Source organism: Callithrix jacchus, chromosome 4, assembly GCF_049354715.1.
Source record: "Callithrix jacchus isolate 240 chromosome 4, calJac240_pri, whole genome shotgun sequence".
NCBI classification, from domain to species: domain Eukaryota; kingdom Metazoa; phylum Chordata; class Mammalia; order Primates; family Cebidae; genus Callithrix; species Callithrix jacchus.
This window is the reverse complement of record NC_133505.1, coordinates 19,929,092-19,951,925: the sequence shown is the minus strand read 5'-3', so window position 1 is coordinate 19,951,925 and position 22,834 is coordinate 19,929,092. Positions and strand designations below refer to the sequence as shown.

The 22,834-nt window shown below is 43.5% G+C and overlaps 1 protein-coding gene across 2 annotated transcripts in view; it reads left to right on the top strand.

Annotated features, from left to right (window-relative positions):
• GCNT2 (glucosaminyl (N-acetyl) transferase 2 (I blood group)) overlaps positions 1-22,834 on the top strand; it is a 103,721-nt gene that overhangs the window by 10,324 nt on the left and 70,563 nt on the right. The window contains exon 1 of one of the 2 annotated variants that reach the window (XM_054253708.2): positions 19,937-21,286. The exons of the other annotated variant lie outside the window; for it this stretch is intronic. Within the exon in view, the coding sequence (XP_054109683.1) occupies positions 20,368-21,286 (919 nt within the window). The 5' untranslated portion in view covers positions 19,937-20,367. Of the gene's footprint in view, positions 1-19,936; positions 21,287-22,834 lie in introns of those variants that run through there. 2 annotated transcript variants of the gene reach the window in all.

Genomic DNA, 22,834 nt, shown 5'->3' with positions numbered 1-22,834 from the left:
GAGGTTGAGGCTGCAGTGAGGGGTGGTTGTGACATTGCACCCCAGTCCTGGTGACAGAGTGAGACCCTATCTCAAAAGAAAAAACAAAGGGAAGGGAAGGGAAGGTGAAAGGAGGAGAGAGGGCAAGGGGAGAGGAGCAGAGGGGAGGGGAGGGGAGGGGAGGGAAAAGGAGGGGAGGGGAGGGAAAAAAAAGGAGTAAATTAGGGATGTGGCTGCAGAGGTTCTGTTGGGTGTTGCTTTTAGCTATGTCACCTGTGTGTAGTCTTGTACCAGGAAGCAGCATTCTGTGACTAAAGCTCCCACCTTGCCAGGCTTCTCACTTTAGACTGGTCTGAAGTCAAATGGCCCCTACAACCTTGTTCATGCTGTCTACTTGTTCTGAAATACCCTTTATCTTTGCTGCTCTTTCTTTCTTTTTTTTGGGGGGATGGAGTTACACTCTTGTTACCGAGATTGGAGTGCAATGGCACAGTCTTGGCTCACTGCCAAGATTGCAGTGAGACTCCGCCTCCTGGGTTCAAGTAATTCTCCTGCCTCAGCCTCCTGAGTAGCCGGGACTACAGGCGAGCACCACCATGCCCGGCTAATTTTTGTATTTTTAGTAGAGATGGGGTTTCACCTTGTTGACCAGGATGGTCTCTATCTCTTGACCTCGTGATCCACCTGCCGCAGCCTCCCAAAGTGCTGGGATTATAGGCGTGAGCCACCATTACCAGACCATGCTGCTCTTTCTTATCAGTTCTTTTCAAGATCCAGTGGAAATGTGACAGCCTCAACTGCTTTATACTCCTGCAGAACCAGCTCGTCTGCCCCCGCTTGGGCCACACTTCTCTTGCAGCGCCTCCTCCATCACATCTTAACTATTTGTGTGCATTTCAGTCCCCTTCTCACCTGGGCCCTGCCCACCCCCTATCACCCATACACCAAATGTGAACATGTAACCAAATGATTAGCCCAGGACCTAGGCTTTTATCCGGCTTCATCACTGGGCAGCCTTCCAATACCACTTTACACGAGGAACAGAGAAATGGGAGAGAAATGGTCTGCGTGTCTAATAAAATATTCTCAACAAATGGAGAATATTCCCCTTCAGCATTACAGGAAGTTTATTTTCTCATTTTTCCATTCTAGCTCAGCTTTTAAGCAGTCCACAGGGTGGGATTCCTAAACCTAAACCCTCACTCCCCCCATTACCTCCACCAACTTTTCCAAAGGACAAACATCCTTTGCTGCCACTTACGCTAAATCCATTAGAAAACACTCTTGGGAGTTACTAGTCGTCTGATTGCTAGGTTCAACTACCGTCCATGCATTTTGAGGACTGAAGTTATATGTTGTGTTTGTTTTCTTTCAACTTTTATTTTAAGTTCAGTGGTACATGTGCAGGATGTGTAGGTTTGTTACATAGGTAGATGTGTGCCACAGTGGTTTACTGCACAGACCATCCTGTCACCTATGTATTAAGCCCACTGTCTCCGTTAGCTGTTCTTGATGCTCGACCTCCCCTGACACCCACCACCGCCCCAATGTGTGTTGTTGCCCTTCATGTGTCCATGTGTTCTCATCAAGCAGCTCCCACATATGAGAACATACAGTGTTTGGTTTTCTGTTCCTGAATTAGTTTGCTGACAATGATGGCTTTCAACTCCATCCATGTCCCGGCAAAGGACATGATTTTGTTCCTTTTTATGGCTGTGTAGTATTCCATGGTGTATATGTAGCACATTTTCTTTATCAGTCTATCAGTGATGGGCATTTCGGTTGGTTTCATGCCTTCGCTATTGTGAATAGTGCTGCAGTGAACAAGCTCATGCATGTATCTTTATGACAGAATGACTTATATTCCTTTGGGTATATGGGATTGCTGGACCAAATTCCTGTGTGTTTTAATTCAGGTCTAGAAAAGTAAAATCAACAATTAAGGGAATTTAGATGGGTCATTTTCACCCTGAAAGGCTGTGATTTAAAATATCCAGAAAACACCAGTCGCAGTGCCTCATGCCTGTAATCCTAGCACTTTGGGAAGGTGAGGTGGATGGATCACAAGGTCAAGAGATGGAAAATATCTTGACCAACACAGTGAAAAACCGTCTGTACTAAAAATATAAAAATTAGCCAGGCAATGTGGCATGTGCCTGTAGTCCAGCTACTCTGGAGGCTGAGGCAGGAGAATCACCTGAATGGGGAGGCAGAGTTTGCAGTGAGCTGAGATCGCACCACTGCACTCCAGCCTGGGTGACAAGAGCAAAAACACGGTCTCAAAAAAAAAATCTAGAAAATGTGGTTGAAGTGGTTTATTTGGCTTGGATTTGAATTCCCTGTGTAATTGCTATTCCTCAAACAGACCTCTTTGCCTTTGAGCCAGGTTTCCCCCTAGGTGTTTCTTGGCCTGGAAAAATCCTGGTTATCTTTGAGGACTCATTTGTGTTGGTCTTGCTCCTAAACCTTTGACAAGCCCCTACCCCCCAGGCAGAGCAGTTTGTCCTTTGTGCCCCAGGTACTTTTTGGTGTCACTTTACTGACTTGTTAGGGTTTGTGGTTTAATCATCTGTTGCTGCTGCCAGAAAGCAGAGTCTTGGAGGGTAGGGAGCTTTATATCTTTGAGAGCTTCAACCCACGCAAAGCTTGGCGTCAGATTGAATTCAAATTCACCTTATGTTGCTAGTATGAAATAAATTGTGTTGTTGCTTTCATACAAATCCAACAGTTTTCTGCTAATGAGACCTGCAATGTAAAATTTAAAAAGGAAAAAGAAAAAAGAATCCAGCAGTTTTTTACCATCCAGATCGACGGAGTTACAGCTGTTTCCAGCCCCAGTTTTAGGTACCATAAAGCCTTCCTAGAAAGCCTGTCAATCATCATCCCATAAGTTCTTACAATGCCAGGCACTAAACTAATTGCCTTTCGATACCTAAATGTAACAGCTTTATTGAGGCATAATTTACATAGTGTGAAATTTATGACACATAATTTACATACCATAACTCACCCATTTTAAGTGTACAATGTCATGATTTTTAGTGCCTTTACAGTTGTGTAAACATGATCCCAAGCTAATTAGAACCATTTTATCACTACAAAAAGAAACCTCACAACCATTTACAGCCACTTCCCATTTCCGCACCCAACCCCGACTTTCCTGACTATGGATTTGCCTTTTCTGGACAATTCATATTAACCGAATTGCACAATATGTGTTCTTTCATGCGTGGCTCCTTTTACTTACTGCCATGTTTTTGAGATTCATCCATGTTATAGCGTGAATCAGTACTTCACTTTCTATAGGAATGGATACTGTTTCACTGTATGGATAGACCAAGTTTATTTTTTCATCCACCCATGGACAGTTGTTTCTACTTCTGGCTTGTGTGAAGAATGCGGCTATGAACATTCCTGAACAAGTCGTTGTGGGGACACATGCTTTCATTTCTCCTGGGTAGATACCAGCAGTGAAACTGCGGGTCCTTATGTTAATTCTTTTTTTTTTTTAATTGAGACAGAGTCTCATTCTGTCACCCAAGCTGGAGTGTGGTGGCACGATCTCCACTTACTGCAGCCTCCACTGCCCGGGTTCAAGCAATTCTCATGCCTTAGCCTCCCAAGTTGCTGGGACTACAGGTGTGCACCACTGCACCTGGCTAATTTGTTTGTATTTTTAGTAGAGATGGGGTTTTCTCATGTTGGCCAGGCTGGACTCCAACTCCTGACCTCAAGTGATCCACCTGCCTCAGCCTCCCAAAGTTCTGGGATTATAGGCATGAGCCACAGCCCCCAGCCCCCAATGTTAATTCTATATTTAACATTTTTAGGAGCTGCCCAGCTGGTTTCCCAAGGGCTACAACATGTTGCATGCCCACCAGCAGTGTATGAGGGTTCCAATTTTTTCACATGCTTGCCAACACTTGTTATCGTCTACCTCTTTTATTTTAGCCCTTCTAGTGAGTGTGAAGTGGGATCCTCTTATAGTTCTGATTGGCATGTCCCTAATTAGCAATGATGTTGGACCTCATGTGCTTGTTGACCTTTATATATGGTCTTAGAAGAGGACTAAGTGTCTTTAAAACATTATTTCTTTGAATTAAGATTGTTGCAGTCGCTGAGGACACTAAGATACCGAGTTTTTATTACTTGCCCAAGGACACCCAGCTAGGAAATGTCAGTGTCAGGATGATTACATTTGAATTAGAAATGGGGTCGATTAGGAGATGAAACTGTCTGACATTGAATTAAGGACACACTATATGGACAAAAATGTTAGTTTAGGTCTCTACCTCCTAAATCTTGGACCAAGAAAATAGCTAAGACTTACTTGAAAAATAAATAAGTGGGCTGGGCGCAGTGGCTCATGCCTGTATCTCAGCACTTTGGGAGGCTAAGGTGGGCAGATCACTTGAGATCAGGAGTTTGAGACCAGCCTGGCTAACGTGGCAAAACCCTGTCTCTATTTAAAAATACAAGAATTAGCCAGGCATGATAGTACACACCTGTAATCCCAGCTACTTGGGAGGCTGAAGCAGGAGAATCACTTGAACAAGTCATTAGGAAGACACATGTTTTCATTTCTCCTGAGTAGATAGATATCAAGAGTGAAACTGCTGGTCCTTATGTTCTCTTTTTTTCTTTTCTTTTTTGATTGAAATGGAGTCTCACTCTGTTGGGGGAATCGCCTGAGGTCAGGAGTTTGAGACAAGCCTGGCCAACGGGATGAAATCCCATCTCTACTAAAAATACAAAAAATTAGCCAGGCATGGTGGCTGGCGCCTGTAATCCCAGGGAGGCTAAGGCAGGAGAATCACTTGAAACCAGGAGTTGGAGGTTGTAGTGAGCCGAGATTGCACCGCTGCACCCCAGCCTGGGCGACAGAGCAAAAACTTAGTCTCAAAAATAAATAAATAAATAAATAAATAAAATAAATAAATAAATAAATAAATAAATAAATAAATAAATAAATAAGATGGTCAGAGAGCTGCTAGGAAAATAAATAAATAAAGCAATTTATTGTAATCCTAGTAAGTAGTTACTGTGATTAGATTCCTTTTCTGTGATTTTATGCAAACCATCATTCCTCTTTTTATGAATCAAGTGGGTACAACTCACTCCTTTCTAATAAATCTGCATCTTCTGTTTCGTGTCTGTCCTTTTCCTCCCAGCTCTTGCATAGTGAGTTGAAGGGTTTGTGCTGAAGTCCTAGTTAGTGCTTTTTGCTGTTCCTTTTTGGCTCTTCCTATTTTGCAAAAGCTGCCCGCTGGCTGTGATAGCCATTTGTGTGTGCTCATTGGTCTACATTTGACCACCTAGAAACTTTGGAGGTTTGTTTAAATACACATCAGTCCGGCTCATTTCAAACATCCTTAGTGATTTTTGCTGCTTAAAATGCTACCTTTTGTGTTCCTGAGCTTGACAAATTTAGGACAGTGTTTGACAGGTTTCCTGTTCTTTTATTTTTACCTCGAAGGATTCATAAATGTGTCTCTAGTTTTCTCCTTATTAGGAATAGAGTGAACTTCAAATTCCTATGATGGTTTCAACCCTAACCTCCTTCAAGCCTTGGTGAAAAATCGTAACAGTTTTTATGAAGGGTAAATCAGTCACTCTTGTAGAATTTTCCATTCAAATACTGAGCCATGTGGAGCTGTTTTTAGCTGCTCTAGTGACTTTACAGAGGTTAGTCCTGGTCTGGGAGACTCGAGTGTCTTCAGCTTCGTGAATCAGGCAAAAGCCAGGAGTGGGGCAGGGTGTAAGGCTTTCTTCCTTTTCAGCTCCCAAGCAATACAAGAGATGGTTAGGATGGCAGGGAAATGAAATTAAGGAAAAGGCAAGGTTAAGGAATAAAATCAGTGACAATGACAGGTCACTGTTGATAAGACCTGAGACCTGAAAGAAGAAACCTAGAGTTAATTGTTCCAAAGTTTGAAAGGTCTAGTTCCAAGGACAGCTAGAAATGGCTTGATCTTTTCCTTGAGTGTGATCTTTTTCTAATGTTTTTTTGTTTGTTTCTTTTTCTGAGATGGAGTCTTGCTCTGTCGCCCAGGCTGGACTGCAGTGGCGTAGTCTCGGCTCACTGCAACCTCCACCTCCCGGGTTCAAGTGATTCTCCTGCCTCAGCCTCCCAAATAGCTGGGATTACAGGTGTGCACCACCATGCCCAGATCGTTTTTGTGTTTTTAATAGAAACAGGGTTTCACCATGTTGGTCAGGCTGGTCTCAAACTCCTGACCTCATGATCTGCCTACCTCTGCCTCCCAAAGTGCTGGGATTACAGGCATGAGCCACCGTGCCTCAATGTGTGTTTTTAGCTTCTTAAACTGATTCCTGTAATGGCAGTCTCTTTTGCTGTTCTTTATGCCTCACTGCTGAGCTTCCTTGTCATTTCTGTGCATGCTGATGGGCTGGGAATGGGTTACTGATCAGCTACACATTGATCTCAGCAGCATATATGGCAGGCAAAACCCAGGGCAGTTGAAGTCTTTTGGCCAGATACCTCTGGCTGAGAGCAGCTTTGTCCATTGTGTCTATGGGAGTAAGACAAATGCAGTTGACCATTGAACAACGTGCGGGTTAGGCCCACTGAAACCCTGTGTAGCCAAAAACTTATGTATAGCTTTTGACTCCTCAAAAACTTAACTATTAAAAATCTAGTGTTGGCCAGGCATGGTGGCTCATGCCTATAATTCCAACACTTTTGGAGGCTGAGGCACGTAGATCACGAGGTCAGTAGTTCGAGACTATCCTGTCCAATATGGTGTGAAACCCTGTCTATACTAAAAAATACAAAAAATCGCTGGGTATGGTGGCTCAAGCCTGTAGTCCCAGCTACTTGGGAGGCCGAGACAGGAGAATATTTCGAACGTGGTAGGCAGAGGTTGCAGTGAGTCAAGATCATACCTCTGCACCCCAACCTGGGCAAAAAAGTGAGACTCGGTCTCAGAAAAAGTGTGTGTGGGGGGGTCAGAGCGGTGGCTCATGCCTGTAATCTCAGCACTTTGGGAGGCCAAGGCGGGTGGATCACCTGAGATTGGGAGTTTGAGACCAGCCTGACCAACATGGAGACACCCCATCTCTACAAAAAAAAAAAAAAAAAAAAAATTAGCCAGGCATGGTGGTGTGTGCCTGTAGTCCCAGCTACTCGGGAGGCTGAGGCAGGAGAATCATTTGAACCTGAGAGGTGGAGTTTGCAGTGAACCGAGATCTCGCCATTGCACTCCAGCCTGGACAACAAGAGCAACACTCGGTCTCAAAAAAAAAAAACAACAAACCTACTGTTGAATGGAAGCTTTACCAGTAACAATTATATACTTTTACTACAGTAAAGTAAGCTATTGTAAATAAATGTTTGCCAAGGTCAACTTTAATTGTTTTCAATATGTGTCATTGTGTGAAAATCATTGAAAAGTACTTCCTTAATGAACAACTCATTCCACATTAATCACCAGATTCAAACGATCAGAAAGGCAGTTTCCATTTGGTCACAAGAGGCAGAGAAGAGCCATATCTGTTAATAGAGCATCAATCTTTAGTGGAATCATATTTTAATAAATATTTTATGTTAATTTTATTGAGTCAGACAATTTTTATCCATCAGACAACATAGGCAGCTCTAACAGTACTAGCACTGTTTTGTTGATGGGAATGTAAATGTTTTCTAAAGAGGAAATTCTATAGAACAAATGTCTTTTCAGAGAGAGAGCAGAGAGACTAACATTGATGCTTTATTTGGTTAACTCATCTGAACTTCACAGAAAACCTGAGGAAGGTGGTTAATTATTATCTCCAATTTGCAGATGGGGAAGCTGAGGCTCCAAAAGGTAAAATTACTTCATCTAAGTGTGTTTAACCCCTAATTCCTGATCATTCTCATCTACATACTTCCTCTCTAATGTTCCTATAAGTCATGCACCTTATTTAATGAAAATATTGGCTGGGCATGGTGACTCACGCCTGTAATCCCAGCCCTTTGGGAGGCTAAGGAAGGCAGATTGCCTGAGGTCTGGAGTTTGAGAACAGCCTGGCCAACATGGTGAAACCTGGTCTCTACTAAATATACAAGAAAATGATCCAGGCATAGTGGAAGGTGCCTGTAATCCCACTACTTGGGAGGCTGAGGCAGGAGAATGGCTTGAACCTGGAGGCAGAGGTTGCAGTGAGCCAAGATCGCGCCATTGTACTCTAGCCTGGGAAACAAGAGCGAAACTCCGTCTCAAAGGAAAAAAAAAAAGAAAATATTACTCTTTGAAGATCTATAAAATGTTTAAAGATCTCAGTGAGTTTTCAACCTTTTATTTACTTTTTACATTTTGAAGCTTATTTTTATGAAAGTAGTCTAGCCTTATTTTAAAAATTTAAACAGTACACAAAAGATTAAGAAAAATAAAACATGTCCATACTTCCTTATCCTTCTCTGTATTGCATCTTTTTCCAGAGATAATCAACATTAATAATATGTTGGTAATCTATGGCACACCCATCCATATATAAAAATATGCTTTATGGGATTGTTACACAATTTTTTCTTTTGTGGTTCATGATTTTATGTCCTACCTTAAGAAATTCTTGCCATCACAAAGATTTCTTTCAACCTTTTTTTTTTTTTTTTTTTTTGAGACAGAGTCTCGGTCTTGTTGCCCAGGCTGGAGTACAATGAGGAGATCTCGGCTCACAACAACCTCCGCCTCCCAAGTTCAAGCAATTCTCCTGTCTCAGCCTCCCGAGTAGCTAGGATTACAGGCATGTGCCACCTTACCTAGCTAATTTTGTATTTGTTTTTAGTCAAGACAGGTTTCACCATGTTGGTCAGGCTGGTTTTTAACTCCCGACCTCAGGTGATCTGCCCACCTTGGCCTCCCAAAGTGCTGGGATTACAGGTGTGAGCCACTGTGCCTGGCCTCCTTCAACCTTTTATTTTAAACTATTTCAAACTTCTATACTTACAAGCATAGTATAAAGAGCTCTTGTATACCCTTTACCCATATTTCCCAATCCGTAATATTTTGTACACTTCTCTAATCATGTTCTTCTCTCTCTGTTATTCATATATTTTTCTTTTTTTTTTTTTTTTTTTTTCTGAGACGGAGTTTCGCTCTTGTTACCCAGGCTGGAGTGCAATGGCCCAATCTCGGCTCACCGCAACCTCCGCCTCCTGGGTTCAGGCAATTCTCCTGCCTCAGCCTCTCGAGTAGCTGGGATTACAGGCACGCGCCACCATGCCCGGCTAATTTTTTGTATCTTTAGTAGAGACGGGGTTTCACCATGTTGACCAGGATGGTCTCGATCTCTTGACCTCGTGATCCACCCGCCTTGGCCTCCCAAAGTGCTGGGATTACAGGCGTGAGCCACCACGCCCGGCCGATATATTTTTCTTAAACAATCTGCAGGTTATCCCTTAATATTTCAAAGCATGTTCCCTAGCAACAAAGACAGCCCACCTATAATCATCAAGTGTTAAGTAGCATTACTATTTAACCCACTGACCCTATTCCAGTATGCATGCTTATATTCATCAAGTCCTTCATGAATCTGGGATCTGATCAAGAATCTTGAGCTGAACTTAGCCGTCATATCTCTTTGGTCTCCTCCACTTTGGAACAATTTCTCGGTCTGTCTTTGTCTTCCAAGATCTCATTTTTGAAGAGTGCGACTCTGACAATTTTTCATTAGATTTAGGTTATGCCCTTTGGGCAAAGATATGGCAGAAATAATACTGCAGAGCCTTATAATGATGATGACTTTTTAAAACTTGGCTAAGATAGTGCCTGTCACATTTCTCCAGTGAAAAGCTAGGAAGTGTGTTTATTTATTACACAGGATAATATTGTAATTATCCTGTTTATCAAACAGTCACTCCCCAGTTTTGCCATTCATGGGATCTTGCCTGACTCCATTTTTACTGTGATAGTTACCAAATCATGATTTTTAAATAAAATTTATCCTTCTTCTCTGTTTATTAGTTGACATTCAACTATAAGATAGAGCCACCCCTTCTCCTGCCTGTTGGCTTATTTATTTATAGCCCTAGGGACTTAGATTTCTATTTATGCAATTTTTTTTTTTTTTTGAGACAGTTTTGCTCTTGTTTCCCAGGCTGGAGTGCAGTGGCGCCATCTCGGCTCACCACAACCTCCGCCTCCCAGGTTCAAGTGATTCTCCTGCCTCAGCTTCCCAAGTGGCTATGATTACAGGCATGCACCCCCATGCCTGGCTAATTTTGTATTTTTAGTAGAGACAGGGTTTCTCCATGTTGGTCAGGCTGGTCTTGAACTACGAGATCTGAAGCCCTGGTTCTATTGAATAGAGAATGGTATTTAGAGATCAAAATCTGAGAGGCTGAAACAGGAGGATCACTTGAGTCCAGGAGTTTGAGGCTGCAGTGAGCTAAGATCCTGCCACTGCACTCCATGCACTCCAGCCTGGGCAGTTGAATGAGACCCCATCTGTACAAAAAATTAAAAATAAATGAAAGTGAACACAGTTCTCCTTATGTCTCAGGATTTTTCCATGAAACAGATCTGGGCCCTGACACTAAGATACTTCTGGGCCTCTCAGAAAGGGCACTACAAAAAAAATGTTAGGACAGGAGTGAGAGCTTGGGAGCAAAGCCGTTCACGTTCTAGCTGAGTGACTGGGGGCAAACAACAGTGACCTTCTGTGTCTAGTGCCTAATGCCAGCTATCAGCGTCATCACTCATACTTGCCTGGTACCCTGTTATACCATCCACTCCACTTGCCAGGGAAGCCCTTTGTACACTCTAGATTATAAAATCTTGTTTTTGTACTTTATGTAAGTGGAAATATACAGTTTGTATTATTTTTTCTTTCCGGCTTGCTTCTGTTTAACAGTATGTTTGTGTGATTCATCTTTTTTGTTCCAGGCAGTTGTATTTAATTCATTCTCATTGCTGCATCGAGAGAAGAACCCATATTTGAAAACATTTTTGGTTGTCAGAGGTCGGGGAGGGAAGCAAAACGTGCTCCGGACATTAGTGAGTAGAGGCCAGGGGTGCCCCTCAACATCCTACAATGCACAGAGCAGCACATCCTACGACACACAGCCCTCACAGCAAGGCATTTTTCAGCCCCAAATGCCAGTAGTGCCAAGGCTGAGAAACCCTGCAGTATAGTAACTGTTGGTGGGCATTTGAGTAGTTTCCACTTTGGCTGTATTATGAATATGACTGCAGTGAATCTTGACCGAGATACCTTTTGATGAACACGCTGCATTTCTGCTGAGTAAATACTGGGGAATGGAATTGTTAGGTAATAGGATATAGGTAGCTCAACTTTAGTAGACATCGTTGGCTTTTCAGAGTTGTCATACCAATTCACACTTCTCCATCAAGGCGTGAGGATTCCAAATGCTCCGATTCTTCATGAATTAACTTGGAATTTTCTGCCTTCCTTCCTTTCTCCTTAAATCTCTCTCTCTCTCTCCCTCTCTCGCTCTCTCTCTCTCCTTTTTTTTTTTTTTTTTTGAGATGGAGTTTTGCTCTTTCGCCGGGGCTGGAGTACAGTGGTATGAGCTCTGCTCACTGCAACCTCCACCTCCCGGGTTCAAGCAATTCTCCTGCCTCAGCCTCCTGCATAACTGGGATTACGGGCATGAGCCACCATGTCTGGCTAATTTTTGTGTTTTTAATAGAGACGGGTTTCACCTTGACTGGGGGTTCAAGGTCAGGCTGATCTTGAACTCCTGACCTCAGATGATCCACCCGCCTCAGCCTCCCAAAGTGCTGGGATTACAGGTGTCAGCCATCATGCCTGGCCTTTATTTATTATTTTTTTTTTTTTATTTTTTTTGAGACGGAGTTTCGCTCTTGTTACCCAGGCTGGAGTGAAATGGCGCAATCTCGGCTCACCGCAACCTCCGCCCCCTGGGTTCAGGCAATTCTCCTGCCTTAGCCTCCTGAGTAGCTGGGATTACAGGCACGCGCCACCATGCCCAGCTAATTTTTTTTTGTAATTTTTAGTAGAGACGGGGTTTCACCATGTTGACCAGGATGGTCTCGATCTCTTGACCTCGTGATCCACCCGCCTCGGCCTCCCAAAGTGCTGGGATTACAGGCTTGAGCCACTGCGCCCGGCCTATTTTTTTTTTTTTTTTTTTCTTTTTTTTGAGACAGGGTCTCGCTCTGTTACCCAGGCTGGAGTGCAGTGGTGCGATCTTGGCTGACTACAACCTCCACCTCCCAGGTTTAAGTGATTCTCCTGCCTCAGCCTCCTGAGTAGCTCTCTGTCTCTTTTTTAATCCTTTCCCTACACCCTCTTCGAATTCAGCTTGTAACCACTACTCAGTGCAGCAGTGTTTATTGTTAAATAATTCTGTTCTATACTTTGTAAAAGCTGGATTGTGCCCAGGTGTGGTTGCTGTGTATAGTAATTAGAGATGGCATTTGGGAGATGACTTGTAACCAGTGTTTCTCTTCTTTAAAGATAAACACTAGGTGTTTGTGTGATTCATTTTCTCCCTCTACTACCACCAATTAGTTTTCCATAGTAAATTTTGCTCTAGTGGTTAGATTATCTGTCATTTGAGTTCTTGTTTACCAAGTATTTCCAAGTTGTACAGTACAGTTTACCCCAAAATATATATATTATATATGTATAATATAAATATATTTTATATATATATATTTTTTGAGACGGAGTTCACTCTTGTTGTCCAGACTGGAGTCCAGTAGCTTGATCTCAGCTCACTGCAATCTCCACCTCCTGGGTTCAAGTGATTCTCCTGCCTCAGCCTCCCGAGTAGCTGGGATTACAGGTGCCCACCACCATGCCTGGCTAATTTTGTATTTTTAGTAGAGATGGGGTTTCACCATGTTAGCCAGGCTGGTCTTGAACTTCTGACCTCAGGTGATCCGCCCGCCTTGGCCTCCCAAAGTGCTGGGATTACAGGTGTGAGCCACCGCATCTGGCCTAACATTTTTTTTTTCTTACAGTATATTACTTAGTTATAGGAAAAGTAGATCAGATGGGGCCATTGAGAAAAAAAAAAAAAATCAAGTAATTTTGGTCTCTGGTCTCTTGACTCCCAAACTTTGGTCCTAGGATGACTAGTTTCAGCTTCATCTGGGACCAAAATGCAAATTATTATTATTATTATTACTGAGACAGGGTCTTGCTCTGTCACCCAGGCTGGAGTACAGAGGCACCACCCCTGAGCCTTGACCTACCAAATTCAAGTGATTTTCCCACTTCAGCCTCCCAAGTAGGTGGCATGCATCACTGTACCTGGCTAACTTTTTAATTTATTGTAAAGACAAGGTCTCACTATGTTGCTCAGGCTGGTTTCAAACTCCTGGGGTCAACTAATCCTCCCCCTCAGCCTCTGGCAAGTGCTGTGATTATAGGCATCACAGTCAGAGGTCAACCACCTTTCTTTCTGCTACCACACCTGTCAGAAACATAAATTATTAAACTTACCTGGAACATACTGAACTGTTAGGGCAGTACCCTGTAGCCTGAATTTTAATTTATTTTATTTTTTTGAGATGGAGTCTCGCTGTCTCGCCCAGGCTGGAGTGCAATGGCACCATCTAGACTCACTGGAACCTCCTCCTCCTCCTCCTGGATTCAAGTGATTCTCCTGCCTGAGCCTCCCAAGTAGCTGGGATTACAGGTGCCTGCCACCATGCCCGGCTAATTTTTTTGTATTTTTAGTAGAGACGGGGTTTCACCATGTTCGCCAGGCTAGCCTTGAACACCTGACCTCAAGTGATCCACCCTCCTCAGCCTCCCAAAGTGCTGGGATTACAGGCATAAACCACCGCTTCTGGTCTATAACCTTTATTTCTACAGCCCCTCCAGGTGATGAGATGTTAAAGTAAAATATGCAAACCACTGATCAGTACTGTCCTTACCCTCAAGCTACAGGCACACCCAATTTGGCTGATAGTCATGGAAACCAGTGTTTTGGTAATACAATTAATGAGTCAGTCACCCACCCGGTGTTAAACAATTTCCACAAGTGAATTCCATAGTAAGTCTTGTCTTGAAATGTTCATTGGCCATGACCTATTTTTGGCAACTTATTTTTCATTTTCTAAGGCCCCAGATGTCAGGATTTTCATATTTCCAATTGCTAGATGTATGCTGATAGAAGATTGCCCCTAGCCGAATGCACCTTAACATTTGCCTATTTAAATACTTTGTAAACTGTCTTTTGCAAGTATTTGCTTGGCATCATTCAGCATCCAGGAAGTGTTTCCATTCATAACTTTGTCGCATCAAAATCAGGTACAGACCATACCAGCTCACACAGAGATGGCAAGACCAGTTCTAGACTTGCTGCCTGGGTCTTTAAAATTACACATGTTAAACTTCTTTCCCCCACTGTGAGATGAGAATTTATTTTTTATTTTCTGAAGCACAGTTTTGCTCATCACCCAGGCTCGAGTGCAGTGGCGTGATCTCAGCTCACTGCAACTTCTGTCTCTCAAGCCATTCACCTGCCTCTGGAGTAGCTAGGATGACAGGCACCCACCACCACGCCCAGAAAATTTTTGCATTTTTAGTGGAGACTGGGTTTCGGCATGTTGGCCAGGCTGGTCTTGAAGTCCTGACCTCAGGTGATCAGCCAGTTTTGGCCTCCTAAAGTGCTGGGATTGCAGGTATGAGCCACCACACCTAGCCTAAAATGAGAATTTAAAATAATGCTTTGGGACTGGGCTCAGTGTCTCGTGCCTATAATCCCAGTGCTTTGGGAGGCTGAGGTGGATAGATCTCGGGGTCAGCAGTTCGAGACCATCCTGGCCAACATGCTGAAACCCTGTCTCTACCAAAAATACAAAAATTAGCTGGGCATGGTGATGTGTGTATGTAATTTCAGCTAATGGGAGGCTGAGGCAGGAGAATCACTTGAACCTGGGAGGGGGAGGCTGCAGTGAGCGGAGATCGTGCCACTGCCCTCCAGCCTGGCGATAGAGCAAGACTCCATCTCAAAATAAAATAAACAAAATAAAATAATGCTTTGGGTTCTGTGATCTACACAGCAACTTCTTATGTTGCTAATTAGATGAATGGTATAGAAAGTAAAATGATTGGGTCCCAGGAGAAGCAGGGTTTTCTCGTGAATCCAGTTGGGAAATGTCTCAGTTACAGAAGGATTGTTGTTTTAGTTAAAGATGTGCTTCGGAAATGTCTTCTTTGTTCACATTAGTATCATTATCATTATCATGTTTAAAATAAAATTAAATTAAAAACACCATTTACAAACCACCTGGCCACCCAGAGCAGATTTACAGTCAGCACTCTGTTTCCCTGAGGCCTGAATCCTTGGATTCAGACAACCTCAGATAGAAAATACTTGGGCAGGGAAAAAGAATGGTTGCTTCTGTACTGAGCATGTACAGACTTTTTTTTTCTTTCTTGGCATTATTCCCTAATGAATACAGCATAACAACAGTTTACATAGCATTTACATTGTATTTGGTATTATAAGTTATTTAGAAATGATTTAAAGTACAAGCAAGGCTGTGCATAGGTTATATGCAAATATTACATCATGTTATATTAGGGACCTGTGCACCTGTGGACGTTGGTATCCTCAGATGTCCTGGAACTTATCCCTTTGAGAGACAACTGTACTTCATAGGCTGTCCAAAATGAATTGGACTGCCAGCATTCTATACTTTTCCATGTATTACTCTAAGGTCAGGGGTAAAAACAAATCCCTGTATTTTATAATTAAGAATGAATCCCTGAGTCATTTGACCTGCTTCAGTAACAAAGCAAACCACATAAAAATACCCTCCCAGGCTGGGTGCAGTGACTTACACCTATAATCCCAGCACTTTGGGAGGGTGAGGTGGGTGGATCACAAGGTCAAGAGATCGAGACCATCCTGGCCAACATGGATGAAACCTCGTCTCTACTAAAAATACAAAAATTAGCCGAGCATGGTGGCGTGCACCTGTATTCCCAGCTACTTGGGATGCTGAGGCAGGAGAATCACTTGAACCCGGGAGGTGGAGGTTGCAGTGAGCTAAGATCATGCCACTGCACTCCAGCCTGGCAACAGAGCAAGACTCCATCTCAAAAACAAAACAAAACAAAAAAATCCTTTTAAGGAAAGCCATCAGGTAGCCTCAGAATGGATACAATCTCACCGCACTTACCTAACCTTTTCTGCCAACGCAGCTGAGCCTCTCAAAGCTACTTTCAAACTCTCTCGGGGCCAGTCTTTGCTTTCATTTACCTTTACATGTCTAGGGTTGCTGCTCAAACCTGTGTCCCCTCAAGTCCTTTCCCAACTAAAGGATGGCAGTTACTTGGCAATAGACAAACAAGTCTCAGAACAATTATGAGGGTGTAACGAAGTTTGCATTGGTACACGCAATTAAATAGAGGAAAGACGCATGAGGGAATGTGTACACAACCCTCCTCCCTCTGGCACCCTTGCATGGAGGTGCTTCTCCACCAAAGGTCGTGTGCTCCTCTGGAATTAAGTCCCAGTTTTTTAGCCCAGGATGCAAGGTCTTTTCCACCTTCCTCACTGGTTGGCCTAGCCTGGCATGTAGCAAACTCTCAGTGTCATCCGCCTCCAACTCAGTTTTCCCCAGGTCTTGCATACCTTGGCCTTCAGATGGGAAGCCAAGAGGTGCTGAGTGTAAAGGTGGCCGAGAGAAAGGAGAATAGACCCAGAGTCAGGCAAGCAAGTTTTATTAACCTGCTGGGCTGCTCCGCAACCATCAGAGGAGGCAGCCCTGAGCTTACAAAATGAGGGGTTTATATGAGGTGAGAGGGGCATAAGGGAGTTTCAAAACTGAGGTCATCTATCCATTGGTAACAGGCACGGAGATAGTTTGTCAACTTGGACCTACAGTACATCATTCTGTGACTTTTGTGGCGGCAGTTTTAAGAAAAGAGAGAAACCAGGATTTTTTACAGATATGTGTCAAACAGGAATTTATGAGTATGGTTAACCAACATTTGTTTTCCCTGTCCTCCTTGGAGCTGCCCGGATGGGTGTAATCAGGCTTTGCTTAATTGTAGCACGTCTGGCAGCCTTGATATGGTGCCTAGGTAGGAGTTCAGAAATGCAGCTGCAGAGCAATCAGAGTCGCGGGGAAGGGGTCAGCTTGGGTGGAGGGGGTTTTCTAAGTCAGCTTGTCCCTAACACTGAGCATGTGGAGGAGGGTGATCTTTTCCCCCTTTGATTATTTTTTTTCATTGAGATTCTAAGTCCTCTGTCATTTCAAAGAAAGGATACTCTCTTAATGTTGGAGCTATGTTCTACATATCTTCCTTCCTAAGTGGAAAAAAAATCATTAAATAGGCCAGGCATGGTGGTTCACACCTGTAATCCCAACACTTTGGGGAGGCCAAAGTGGGTGGATTGCTTGAGCCCAAGAGTTCAAGACCAGCTTGGCCAACATGGGGAAACCCTGTCTCTTCTAAAAATACAAAAATTAGCTGGGCATGGTGACACATGCCTGTAATCCCAGCTACTGGGGAGGCTGAGGCAGGAGCATTGCTTGAGCCCAGGAGGTCAAGGCTGCAGTGAGATGTGATGGTGCCACTGCATTCCAGCCTGGGCGACAGAGTCAGACACTGCCTCAAAGGAAAAAACCCAAACACACCTCAAGTAACATCTGCGAAATAAAGACTTCTGAATGGAATACAGAGAAAGCCTCTAAGATGGCCCCAGGGGAGCAGTAACATGTCTAGCCAGATTAATTGGCTAGTTTGGGAATAATTGTTTCCAAAGTAAGTGACAAGGCAGGGCTGGCTGGTGTCAACTTTGTCCTGGGCTATAGTTAAAGGCAGGCTGGGAGGGCTGACTTGTTCAGTCTTAGCAAAAAAGTGCATGGTGTCTGGATAAGCAGGTTGTACAGCCTATTAGAAAAGTGACAGGTAACAGTTTTCCTCTAAGACAATAAGTGATGTTTTTTAAAGTTCTCCTGTTGAGATTTTTTTTTGTTGTTGAGACAGAGTTTCACTCTTGTTGTCCAGGCTGGAGTGCAATGGTGTGATCTCAGCTAACTGCAACCCCTGCCTCCTGGGTTCAAGCGATTCTCCTGCCTCAGCCTCCCAAGTAGCTGGGGTTACAGGTGCGTGCCACCACACCCAGCTAATTTTTGTGTTTTTAGTAGAGTTGGGGTTTCACCATGTTGGACAGGATAGCCTCTATCTGTTGACCTTGTGATCCGCCTGCCTCGGAAGGAGAGTAACCCGAGTCCCAGGACCACAGATGAAGTCCTCCTATTGACATTGTTAAATACCAGAATCTGAGAGTGGAGAAAATCAGCCCAAAGACAGACAAAAAAGCTGGGAAGAAAATCTACTACATTTTTCAACACACAAACAATGCCATTTGAAGTAGTGGATTGAGTATAGAACTATTACCAACATTCCTAATTTGGTTAGTGTCTATATTTCTTAATATAGTAATAGTTAAAGTCTGTCTCCTAAGTTTGTATAAATCTGACTCCCTATGTCATTGGCCAATTGGAAATAATAATGTAAACAGACTCTGTTGCCCTAATTATGTGCACTGAATGCTTTGTCAAATTGTAACTATTTTAGCATTCATTCTAAGCCTAAGGTCTTTGCCAAACAAGATATTGAATTACTCTCTTTTGTTTAGGAATAGAATACACAATAACCTAATATTTAAAAGTATTATTCAGAAGACGAAAATCCTGAGATTGAATTTTTCTTTATCATAAATTTTAGATGATTCTTTTTGCTCTACTCCATAGAAGACACTAAGAATTAGCTTGATCTGCTTTCTTATTTTATTTTTTTCTACTTGACCTAAAAATCCAGGGGTGGGTTACACAGAGTTTACTTAGGAGACTTTGGTAAGGGAGAGAGAAAAATTATATACAATCTGGAAACACAAAACATGTAAACAATGAAAGCTAGAAGAATGGAAGCGACAATGTGCTCAGGAAATGATGTGTCATTTTGTCGGAGGTCAGGGTGCCCTGAGTCCAGGGAGGGTAACACTGGTTTTCCTGACCATTGTGAAGGCAAGGAATCCGCGTGTTGTCCTATCAGTTCCATTCAGGGCAGGGTAAAGACTTTTCAAATGCAAGAATATGTGCATTAAAGGGCATTCTTTCTTCGTGGGGTGGGGTAGTGAATGCCTTGGGGTTCAGGCACCGAGTTGTTTAGGCCAGGTAAATAGTGACGGGAAATTGCCAGGCAGTCAGTGGTGAAGTTGGTATTTTGCAAGTCATTTTACGAGAATACCATATAAAATGAATTAATCTGTATTTCATTAAAAATTAGCTCGTGGGAAGGTGAAAAGTTGAAGACAAGAACCTTCTAAGTAAAACAGCTTGATATTCCTTGGCCAGAACACAGTATTTACAAATAGGGGATTAAAACATTCACTTCCTAGGCACTGGCTAGGCTTAACTGGGCAGGCATATGACACTTCTGAGCATTCAATCCCGTTCTCTGAGTGGTTAAAGCCTGAGTGCCCACCAAATCCCTATCTCAGCATCATCTGTGACCAAGATTCAAATTCTTTCCCATGAAGCTCTAAGGTCTCATCTGACTCAGTAGATGTAGCTTATGACTTGCCCGTTTGACCCCAGTATTCTAAGACAAACACCACAGCGGATGCTGGAAGTGAAAGGAGAGGAGGGGTTTGTTTCAAAGTCAGGGGCCCAAGGTGCCCCGGCAATTTCAGACTCCCTGGGACCGGAACTCCTCCCCCAATAAGCTCTTGTTTTTGCAAAACAGTGGGGTGGGGCCAAAAAGCATTACAATGGAGCTGGGATGGATGAGGCTTTCTTTTATTTGAAATGTCACTTGTGTCAGGTTTCATGAAACAGTGCATTGGAAAACAGAAGCTATGTTCTGTCCCGTGGGTTGCGCTGGAAGAGCCGAGAAACCAGGTTGTGGATCTTTGCCACCAACAACAAGAGAGGGCACGTTCAGCCGCCCGCTAGGGGACTAGCAGGAAACGGCACGCCTGCCAGAGCTCATCACTTCAACTCTGGCTTTCACTGCGCTCATTCCCTGAATGGCAAAACGGGGGGCGGGGGTGGCATGGGAAATGAAAGAAAAGAGATCCGGGAAAGTAAATCTGCCCGGGGAAAGAGAGTTACCGGAGTTTTAGCAAAACAGCTAGCAGATGTAGACGGGGAGGCAGAGGGAGGAGAGAAGGCTGAGCTTCAGCAACCTGCCACGGAAATTCAAACAAAGGAGGTTTGAGAGAGGCGGATCCGGCTGTAATATCGGCACGGGGACACGGAGACAGCTGCTGGACTCTCGGGATGAAACGGAATCGATTCCCAGCGTCTCCATCGGGGCAGGAATGTCTGGAGTATGTTCCAAAATAAGTCAGAGAAACGAGTGAGTTTGGAAAAAAGACTTAGAGATTTTGACGGTCTCTGACATTTCACCCTTCTTAGAGGCATGCCTTTATCAATGCGTTACCTCTTTGTAATTTCTGTCTCTAGTGTAATTATTTTCATCGTCTTCTCTGTGTTCAATTTTGGGGGCGATCAAAGCTTCCAGAGGCTAAATATCTCAGACTCTTTGATGCTGACTCGAGTTTGCACATCTTTTATCAATGGGAAAACACCTTTCCTGTGGAAAAACAAACTAATGATCCATGAGAAGTCTTCTTGCAAGGAATACTTGACCCACAGCCACTACATCACAACCCCTTTATCTAAGGAAGAAGCTGAATTTCCCTTGGCGTATATAATGGTCATCCATCATCACTTCGACACCTTTGCAAGGCTCTTCAGGGCTATTTACATGCCCCAAAATATCTACTGTGTCCATGTGGATGAAAAAGCAACAACTGAATTTAAAGAAGCAGTAGAGCAACTGTTGAGCTGCTTCCCAAATGCTTTTCTGGCTTCCAAGATGGAACCAGTTGTCTATGGTGGAATCTCCAGGCTCCAGGCTGACCTGAACTGTATCAAAGATCTTTCTGCCTTGGAGGTCTCCTGGAAGTACGTTATCAACACCTGTGGGCAAGACTTCCCCCTGAAAACCAACAAGGAAATAGTTCAGTATCTGAAGGGATTTAAAGGGAAAAATATCACCCCAGGAGTGCTGCCCCCGGCTCATGCAATTGGACGGACTAAATATGTGCACCAAGAGCACCTGGGCAAAGAGCTTTCCTATGTGATAAGAACGACAGCACTGAAACCGCCTCCCCCCCATAACCTCACTATTTACTTTGGCTCTGCCTATGTGGCTCTATCCAGAGAGTTTGCCGACTTTGTTCTGCATGACCCACGGGCTGTTGATTTGCTCCAGTGGTCCAAGGACACTTTCAGTCCTGATGAGCATTTCTGGGTGACACTCAATAGGATTCCAGGTACGTACAGTTCCCTATTTCATGCAAAAGAAATGTGTCATATTTGAAAGGGCTTTGGAATAACCAGCCACTTTTTATTAGGAAGTAGAAGATGAAAACTGGAATATACATATAGTCCTTTCTAAATGCAGAATGATTTTATTTTTTTGAGACAGGGTCTCACTCTGTGGCCCAGGCTGGAGTGCAGTGGCACCATCACGACTCAATGAAGCCTGGACCTCCTGGGCCCAAGTATCTCCCACCTCAGCCTCCTGAGTAGGTGGGACTACAGGTGCACACCACCATGCTGGGCTAATTTTAAAAAAATTTTTGTGGAGACAGGGTCTTGCCATGTTGCCCAGGCTGGTCTCCTACTCCATGGCTCAAGCTATCCTCCCTACCTTGGCCTCCCAAAGTGCTGGGATTATAGGCATGAGCCACCATGCCTGGCCCAGAATGATGCTCTTTATGTGATCATTCATATGTTCTAGCAGTGCTAAATAATACTTTCCATGGTACCACTTTGTGGCCCATCAAGTTCTTTTGCACACGTCACCTTATTGCATCTTTACCACAATAGCTATTATTGTTCTCAGTCTACACTGGTGTTCTTTCTTTCCCCTAAATTTGTCAAGCTTGCTCTTACCCTAGGATCTTTGCCTGGGCCACCATCCTGCCTACTCCAGGTCTCCACAGGCTGGTTCTCTTCAGCCAGATCTCAGCTCTCAGATATCAGCAGCTCTGATATGCCCCCTCGCTGGCCAGCACACCACCGTTTTTTCTTCAAAGAGTTTATTGCCATGTGGAATTAGGATGTTTGCCTATTTTCATGGGTTTGTTCTTGGTCTTCTCTGCACTTGTTCCATGAAACCAGAAATATTTTCTATTTCATTAAATGCTCCTCAGTGCCTAGGACAGATAGTAAATGCTCAAGTATATATTAGATGAATAAATGAGTGAGTGAATGAGTGAATGAATGAGTGGTAAAGCATGAGGCTTTCCTATGGCACCAGAGTTGTCTCCCTAACACATTGTTAAGCTGAGAAATATTTGGACTCATGCATGTGCTGTATTGTACGTGTAGGATTTTTAAAAATACATTTTATTTCAGATAAAATAATGAGATTTTAGGAGAAACCCCGTGCTTTCCCATCAAAATTTTCCTCTCTTTACTAATTTACCAGACCGATTTTTTTTTAAGTGTGTAAAACATGATAGGATTTCTTCTGAAGGAAACAGTGTGCTTTGGACTCAATGAAAAATACAAAATGGATCTCTGATGAACTAGACAGCATTATTATAGCAAGAGAAAAGCACCCATTGTTCTGGCTGTTGGGGGGCTGCCAAGTTGGAAGGGCTGGTAGGTGCTCTCAGGCTGCAGGGCAGGGCCTGCTGGGCGATAAACATGCCGGCATTCTCTGGAAAATACCATGCCTGGTGTCTGAGTCTCAGAGTGGCTTGCCTAGTGAATGGGACTCACTCATATGCTGCACACACTCTCCTCATCTGCCTCTCCCTGGGCTCATCCTGTTTTCACCTGTGATCTGTTTTTTCTACCATTCACATATC